Source organism: Barbus barbus (assembly GCF_936440315.1).
Source record: "Barbus barbus genome assembly, chromosome: 16".
NCBI lineage: Eukaryota > Metazoa > Chordata > Actinopteri > Cypriniformes > Cyprinidae > Barbus > Barbus barbus.
Genome location: NC_136744.1, coordinates 27,588,282 through 27,596,918, shown reverse-complemented (window position 1 = coordinate 27,596,918; position 8,637 = coordinate 27,588,282). Strand labels below are relative to the sequence as shown.

At 43.4% G+C, this 8,637-nt stretch overlaps 1 protein-coding gene across 1 annotated transcript in view; it reads right to left on the bottom strand.

Moving 5' to 3' along the window:
* Positions 1 to 159: 159 nt before the first annotated feature.
* LOC306882579 (collagen alpha-6(VI) chain-like) overlaps positions 160 to 8,637 on the bottom strand; it is a gene marked incomplete at its 3' end in the record, with an annotated part of 40,588 nt that continues 32,110 nt past the window's right edge. The window contains exons 26-32 of the mRNA XM_079437298.1: positions 8,138 to 8,200; positions 7,938 to 7,988; positions 1,301 to 1,336; positions 1,104 to 1,166; positions 855 to 917; positions 377 to 412; positions 160 to 264 (exon numbers count right to left, since the gene is read on the bottom strand). Coding sequence (XP_079293424.1) covers positions 160 to 264; positions 377 to 412; positions 855 to 917; positions 1,104 to 1,166; positions 1,301 to 1,336; positions 7,938 to 7,988; positions 8,138 to 8,200 — 417 coding nt within the window. The remainder of the gene's footprint in view (positions 265 to 376; positions 413 to 854; positions 918 to 1,103; positions 1,167 to 1,300; positions 1,337 to 7,937; positions 7,989 to 8,137; positions 8,201 to 8,637) is intronic.

The following is an 8,637-nucleotide window of genomic DNA, read 5'->3' as shown; positions in this document are numbered from 1 at the left end:
TGTTAAAGTATAAGGCAAAGCATACCAGAGCAGCAAGCTGTGGAAACAAAATAAAATATCAAATTTAGACATTTAAAATTATTCAAAGTTTAATATAAGCTAAATGGCTCATATAAGAGATCATGCGAGAGAGAATTAAAATAATTAAATGAGGTAATGCTATGACTGAAAATCACTAGCAGTTATTCTGTTTAGGATTTTTTGGATATTAGATGCTCTGAACTTACGACAGTTTTTGCGAATGTATTCGACCAGGTCACATTCCTTGATGTTCAGAAGCATAAAAGAAGGACAGAAGGAAAAAAAAAATAAAACTTCTGGAACCGATTAATAATTTAATACTATTTAAAGATAATTTATGTTAATATGAACCTACAGGAATTGGACTGATTCCAGGAAGTCCTTTTTCACCCTAAAAATAAAATAAAATTAAATAAGTACATAAACCAAAATAAATAAAATATAACTAAATAAAATAAATATGAACAGAAACATTTTAGCACACCTTATTTATATTTGCTTAACCCTCTGGGTCTCTTCATTTTTGGGTCACACTTGCTATCTTCACGGTCAAAAGTGACAGAAGACTTTAAACTTTTTAATGAGCTATTTTTTTCCCCACTGTCATTTGTGGCCATGAAGGTAACTACTGTTACTTTATTTTTCAACTTTTTAACACATCAGCATCATGTTGATGATTTTATTTGTGTATTAATGCAACAAAAGTTACCAAAACTGTAAAAATTCAACAAAAATAAAATAAATTCCCCCAGAGGCTCAGAGGGTTAAACTGACAATGTTTTGTGAGGTAACTAAATATTTATTTAATATGTAAGTGTTTGCAAATGACTGACCCTGTGTCCATCCATCCCATTCTCTCCTGGAGCACCTGGAGGACCCGGACGACCAGCGTTTCCCTGATCACATCAATACATAATACAGAATAACTGCATAACTTCCAACAAGGATAATGCAAACATACAGAACCGTCTCTATTATGTCAAGTAAATTAATATCATTTAAAAATACATGATTGTTTTGTTGGACCTTAACTTTTCAAAAGGTTATTAAATAAGCAAAAAGCTAATTAGCTGAACATTTACCAGTTTTCCTCGATAGCCTTTATGTCCTTTACTTCCACTGGATCCTTTGGTACCAGCCTCACCCTATTATTATAATCACTGATATTAATAATGTTACATAATGTTAACTTCAAATTATTATTATTATTAACATTTACACAGTTACATGAAATGCCTAGTGATGAGCTGCAACAAATGTTTAACTAGATTTAACACACCTGCAAACCAGGGAGGCCAAAGTGTCCAACGTTTCCCTAAAAGCAATTTGATTCTGTTAGTTGAATATCCATAAACATACACAAAGGAGAAAAAACAAGTTACTGTATTTTCCAGAAAATAATGTTTTCGCTTTGCACGTGTTTCTTGTGCTTGATGTTAATTAGAGGCTGACCAAGTGGATATTACCGACCACACTGGCCGATACTGATTAATCAACTGATAGTTTTTAAATTGGATATTGAACAAAAACTAAAATAGTGCTTTACTATTAAAAAACAAAACAAAAACAGAACAGAACTGAACTATACTTTGTAAATAAATAATAATATTAATTATATAGTTTATTAACTAATATTAACAGAAGAAACTTTACAATTTAAAAAAATTTATTAGTAATAGTAAATGTTGAATTATCACACTCTAACAATTACACATCTTTCATTGATCTTAATGTTACAAATGGACTCTTATTGTAAAGTGTTACCTTTCATTTCAACAGTCATGCATAAAAATGGCCATTTTGTTTTTGTTTTTTTTACTGTATTTTTTCCACGTCTTGTTACACAGACAAATGTAATACACAGAGCAGTACATTGAAAAGAACATTGTCTGAATTATTTATTTATTTTTTCTTATCCCCACGTTTAACCCCAGTGAATTAAGTGAATCCAAGTCGGAATTAAAATGGTACATAACCTCCCCCCACCCATAAACCCTTCAGGAAGATTGAAATGAAACTGCATTATCTATAATAACACTACATGAGAAAACATATTACCGCAGCCATGTAGTACTGCACCTAAATGTTGACTAACACAGTGATCAAACTCAGTCAGAATCTATTGAGGTCAAAGAATCAAAAGAAATTTAGAACGGGGTTCCAAGTTTTGTAGAATTTAACAGTAGAGCCCTGAATGGTGTGCTTCAGTTTTTCTAAAGAAAGGAATGACATGAGATCTTTTAACCAAGAGGTAGTGGGGGGGTGGAGTTGGGCACTTCCAATGTAGCAAAATGCATCTTCTAGCAACTAAGGAAGCAAATGCAATAACTGTCATGATACGTGCAGTGAAATGAAGCGAGAACTCAAGTGCAGGGAAATGGTGGTTTAATTATAAAAGAAACAAAAACACAACATAAATTCCCCCGAGGGGAAAAACAGGCAGACTAAGCAATACAACGATCAGGATCTAGAAACACACAGGACTTACTGCACATCACATTAGACAACGTGGCCGAACAGGACTGCAAACACCAGGATCATTTAAAGGAGACAAACAAGGAGGAACCAGGTGTACACACTGAGACAATTAGGGAATAACAAGGAGGGCGGGGTCAAACAATCAACCGGGGAACACATGGAACAATCACAACACAACCCCATGTGCTCAGACAAGACAGTGACATCTGGTGGCCAACCAGGGCACACCCACAGGATACGTGACACTACCCCCCAACAAAGGAGCAGCTCCCAGATGCTCCATCTGCAACACTAAGACGACACAAAAACATGAAAAATGAAAATACAAAATGTCAAGAAGGGAGGTGGGCAAGAGACGGATCAGGGGGAGGGATGGTGGGCCAGGCCCGTGCAGAGGCAGGGGGCCCGCAGACCAAGGCAGAGCAGGAGACCAGAACAGATCCGGAGGGACAGACCAGGGGGTTTCCGGCCCAACAGGAACCCCAGCGCACGGCCAGGGTGGGGCCGGAGGGACAAGCCAGGCAGTGAGTTTACGAACGGCCTCTGTGGCCGTGACAGGGCAGACAGTCAGTTCAGAAACGGCCTCTGTGGCCGTGACAGGGCAGACAGTGAGCTCAGGAACGGCCTCTGGCAGGGTAGGGAGCTCGAGTGGAGCCTGCAGGGCGAGAAGTTCGGGTAGAGCCGGCAAGGCGAGGAGCTCGTGTGGCGCCGGCAGGGCAAGGCGCTCGGGTGGCGCCGGCAGGGCAAGGAGTCTGGGTGGCGCCGGCAGGGCAAGGCGCTTGGGTGGCGCCGGCAGGCCGAGGAGTCTGGGTGGCGCCGGCAGGGCGAGGAGCTTGGGTGGCGCCGGCAGGGCGAGGAGCTTGGGTGGCGCCGGCAGGGCGAGGAGCTTGGGTGGCGCCGGCAGGGCGAGGAGCTTGGGTGGCGCCGGCAGGGCGAGGAGCTTGGGTGGCGCCGGCAGGGCGAGGAGCTTGGGTGGCTCTGGCACGACCTCCTGGCCAGCAGTGAGCTCCTGGGTAGCCTCCTGGCCTTGTGGGACGGAGAAGGCCTTCCTCCGCCTCTTCCTCCGTCTCCGGGAGCGGGGCGCCGCTGCGGCATCTTCGGCCACCACTAGGGGATTGAGAGCGGGCACCGCCGCCTCGGGAGCGCTGTGAGCGGGCACCGCCGCCTCGGGAGCGCTGTGAGCGGGCACCGCCGCCTCGGGAGCGCTGTGAGCGGGCACCGCCGCCTCGGGAGCGCTGTGAGCGGGCACCGCCGCCTCGGGAGCGCTGTGAGCGGGCACCGCCGCCTCGGGAGCGCTGTGAGCGGGCACCGCCGCCTCGGGAGCGCTGTGAGCGGGCACCGCCGCCTCGGGAGCGCTGTGAGTGGGCACCGCCGCTTGGAGATGCGCCAAAAACTCCACAAACTCCCCAAAAGTCAAGCGGCCCAGCCCCCTCATCCACTCCTCATCGAGTGGCTCCTCCAGGGCCAGGTTAAAAAAGTCCTTGAGAGCCGCATCGTTGTAGCCCAAACCCTCTGCTGCCTCACAGAACGTCAGGGCAAATCTCCTCACGTCAGTGCCCCTCTGACGGAGGGATCGCAGCGTCCTGACCTGGAGGATCCGTGAGTAGCGAGGGTTCCTCACGTTAGCGGCTGGAGGATGGTGTGGATCCATTCCCCGCTGAGTTCTCAGTGTCGGCCACGTTCTGTCATGATACGTGCAGTGAAATGAAGCGAGAACTCAAGTGCAGGGAAATGGTGGTTTAATTATAAAAGAAACAAAAACACAACATAAATTCCCCCGAGGGGAAAAACAGGCAGACTAAGCAATACAACGATCAGGATCTAGAAACACACAGGACTTACTGCACATCACATTAGACAACGTGGCCGAACAGGACTGCAAACACCAGGATCATTTAAAGGAGACAAACAAGGAGGAACCAGGTGTACACACTGAGACAATTAGGGAATAACAAGGAGGGCGGGGTCAAACAATCAACCGGGGAACACATGGAACAATCACAACACAACCCCATGTGCTCAGACAAGACAGTGACATCTGGTGGCCAACCAGGGCACACCCACAGGATACGTGACAATAACATCTGCTTGTTTCAAAAGAGTAGAAGAAAATACAGACACACCAAAGATAGCAACCATAGGACATGGAAGGAGAGAAATACATAAAGCCCTTGAAAGAAAATCAAAAAAGGAAGCCCAGTATGAGGGCACTTTAGGGCAACTGAAAAATGTATGAACATGGTCAGCTGGAGAAAAGGAGCATCTAATACAAGAGTCATCTGTTTCTGGGATCAATTTATGGAGTCTAGCTTTGGTAAAGTGGATTCGGTGCAAAACTTTTAACTGAATCAGACTAAACCGGGCACAAGCAGAATTAACTCTAACAAGGGCCTCGGACCAGAGCTCTTCAGTAAAGCTGAGCTCTAACTCTTTCTCCCATGTTGACTTCAAATATGAGAGAGATGAAGTTCTAGATGAAAGCAACATGAGATACATAGAAGAGATAAGGTTACCACTATAGGGGCGGACAATAAACTGTCAAGCAGGGATTTTTCTGGCAATTGAGGGAAACTAGAGAAGTGAGTTCTTCAAAATAGTTTGTTGCAAATAGGGCTGAATACAGGATCCTGGAGATACAGCAGCAAATCGTCTGCATATAAAGAGACTCGATGTTCAGCACCTCCCCTACGGATACCTGATATTAATGGGGAAGATTTTAATGCAATAGAAAGCGGCTCAATTGCCAAAGCAAAAAGAAGAGGGGACAGAGGGCATCCTGCCTTGTCCCCCGGGAAACAGGTTCCTCCAATGTATTTGCAGTGTTTATGTCCACAGTAGGTATTTTTAAATTATCGAAAAAATAATCCATTAAAGAAGATTTGGTAGGGGACTGAGAAGTATAAAGCTTAGAGTAAAAAGTTGAAAAGACGGAATAAATTTTTTGAGGATCATACACCAGCTTGTTTGAAGAATTATCAAAAATTTGTTTGAAAAATGTGGCAAGATGTAGACTGGTATTTGAGCTGGGAAGCAAGAACCCGCCCTATCCCCATGTCTTTGGTTCTTTTAAGTAAATATTCTGATTTGTTTGTTGAAAGCAAATCAAATTCAGTTTGTAACTTTAAACGTTTCAGTTTAAGTTCGGGACTAGGCCTACAAGAATACAGACTGTCCACCTCTAGAATAGATCAGATAAGCTCTAGCTGCTGTGATTTTCTCTTCTTAACTAAATGGGCAGTATAAGAAATTATTTTGCCACGAATGAAGGCTTTAAACGTTTCCCATAATAGCGACGCAGAAATGGTGTCTGTTTTGTTAGTCTCAATGAAAAAATCTATATTTTTAGATAAAAATAAAAACAAATCACAGAAATCCTCTCTAGCTAGAAGCCCTGTGTCAACTTTCCAAGGGGGCTGGCTCTTAAAGGCTCTTGAAGTTCCCCTTGGCAAACCCTGTTGAATTTCCTCCCGCACTCTCGGCTGTCAGGCGTGGTGGAGCGCCAGACGCCAGGTCCAGCACTTGTGTGTTTGCCCAAGGTCAGCCCTTGTGCTGGGCTAGATGCCCGTGTGTAGTGATTCCCCTTCGGGTGATCCCACACGTGTATTCTTCCACGGTATGGCTCCCCTCATGGTGGGCCCGTGTCTTTCCCTGGCAGAGACCTTCTGCCGTCTCTGCTGTGTATTGATCTCACCCCAGGATGGCTGAGTACCATATGTAGTACTGTCCTTAGTCAGTCTATATTTGTAATCTACACATGGTACATCTTTACGCAGGATGTGGCTTCCATAGCGTTCCCCTACTTGGAGTACACTTTCCCAGTGTTATCCAATATCCAATGTATGGAACACCAGTGGCTGCATCTCTGCCTAAGCCCTGTCCTATCTTCCATCCCAAATGGCGTGGGGGGACTTGCCGGCTTCCTCAGGGCACCGGAGGGGGTCAGCAATAGTGGTGTTTTCATAGGGATCCCAATTGCGTCAGTCACTCTGACTTAACGTTGAACGTGACTGACTGATAGGGAACGTCTTGGTTATGTATGTAACCCTCCTTCCCTGAAGGAGGGAACGGAGACATTACGTCCCATTGCCAGAGTTTCTGTACCACCGCTGTATGGCCGAGGCACACTGTCTCGGCTCCTCAGCGAAAAACTAATGTGTGTCAGCTCGCGCTCTTCTTTTATACCCATGCTGCGGGGTGGGGTGCGCGATGCAAAGCACGCATGCCAACTGTCATTGTCTTGTTTTGTTAACACTCGAAGGTGATTGGGCTCTCTGGCGAGATCCCAATTGCGTCAGTCACTCTGATATAACGTCTCTGTTCCCTCCTTCAGGGAATGAGGGTTACATATGTAACCGAGACGATTTGTGTCAGAAAACTGCATCAAAATAATTCAATAGAGTTTGGGTGTCACAAGTGGCTATTTTTGGTATAGTGCCCAAACAAAATCTCACAGGAACCACAATTTTGGTGATATCAACTTCAAATTTGAAACATAACTTGGTCAGTCATTTTTTTCAGTGTTTCCTTTTTAATAAATTTGCAAAGTTGTAATAAATCTGGTTTCTGCTTTGTCATTATGGTGAGTGGGGTGTAGATTTATGTGGAAAAAAAGTAATTTAAAGCAGTTTAACATAAGAACGCAACATAACAAAATGTGAAAAAAATGAAGGGGTATGAAGACTTTCTATAGGTACTGTACATATGGATATGTATGAATACTCTCACACTATAACTGCTTCAGTTCTAGCAATGATTATTATTTAATCAAAATAAAATATGGCAGTCACACACTGGGCAAAAGCACAGTGCTGCATCTTGGAAAAACTTGCAGGTTATCACACACACACACACACAGACGCGTTGAGTTCAATTCAAGCATTGGTCTAAAACGGTTTATTTAATCACCAAATGGGAAAAAGTTTACTTCAAGTATGAACAAAGCAACATAGATGAGTTTGAAGTTCTGTGCTTAAATAAACAGAGCAAATGGAAAGAGAAAGTGTGATCAATATTACAGCTCTCTATATGAAAACTATGTGAAGGGCTCTCTGTGGCGCGGCAAGATTTTCTGTTGGCTGCATTTAAATCTGCGTCTGAAGTTTCCCGCTCTGTGCAGTGCGCAGCCTCATGTGTCAAAACTAACAATATGAGGTGTGAGTGATTTCTGCCTCTAGAGGCCGCTCTTGCGGCATGAATTTTTTGCAGATAACCGATAGTTCTAGCACAATCAACTACCGATGCCGATTAATCGGCAAAACCATAAGACACTTTGTAATATAAGTCATAGCATGTTTCAGATTATAAAAAATATGACTTATACCCTGGAAAATATGGTAGAAAAACACCTTTATAAATAGAAAATAGTAGATGTTCAGATGCGATTTCTCATAGAATTTCTATGATTTTTCAATAAACTCATGTGTGTATATTACAGGTACCTTGTGTCCTTTGGGCCCATCAGGTCCATACCCGTCTCTTCCATCTTGACCCTGTTTGCATAAAGTCATTAGACTGGAAAGTCATGCATTAGACTGCAAAGTCACGCATTGGACTGGAAAGTCACACAAAATTATTTCATATGGTTTAGAAGGGCATTTTAGCATTTTCAAGTCAACAATGCACAAATGCAACAACTGACCGGAGGCCCTTTGAATCCCTCTGGTCCCAGCGTTCCCTTGGGTCCTAGGTCACCCGGTGGACCCTAAAACACAAGTAGGCACAGTGTGAAAAGAGGAGCATAGAAATCCTGTACAACATTGTATGGCTGCAGCACTATTACATAATGAGAATGAGAATGAACTTATTTACACATACAAGGAATTTGTTATAGTGACAGAAGCTCCACAGTGCAACAGAATGACAGTAACAGGACAGGACACAGATAATAAAAAAGAATAATATACAAATATACAAAATAGACAATGTACAAAATAGCAAAAACACAATATATAATACAGACAATTATGTATGATACGTGCAAATTTGAAATGTAAATAAATGTGTGATGAATATATAATGTATAATAGTGTTGTGTGTTCCACGTTTATTGTCAAGTGTTCATGAGATGGATTGCCTGAGGGAAGAAACTGTTCCTGTGCCTGGTCATTCTGGTGCTCAGAGCTCTGTAGCGTCAACCAG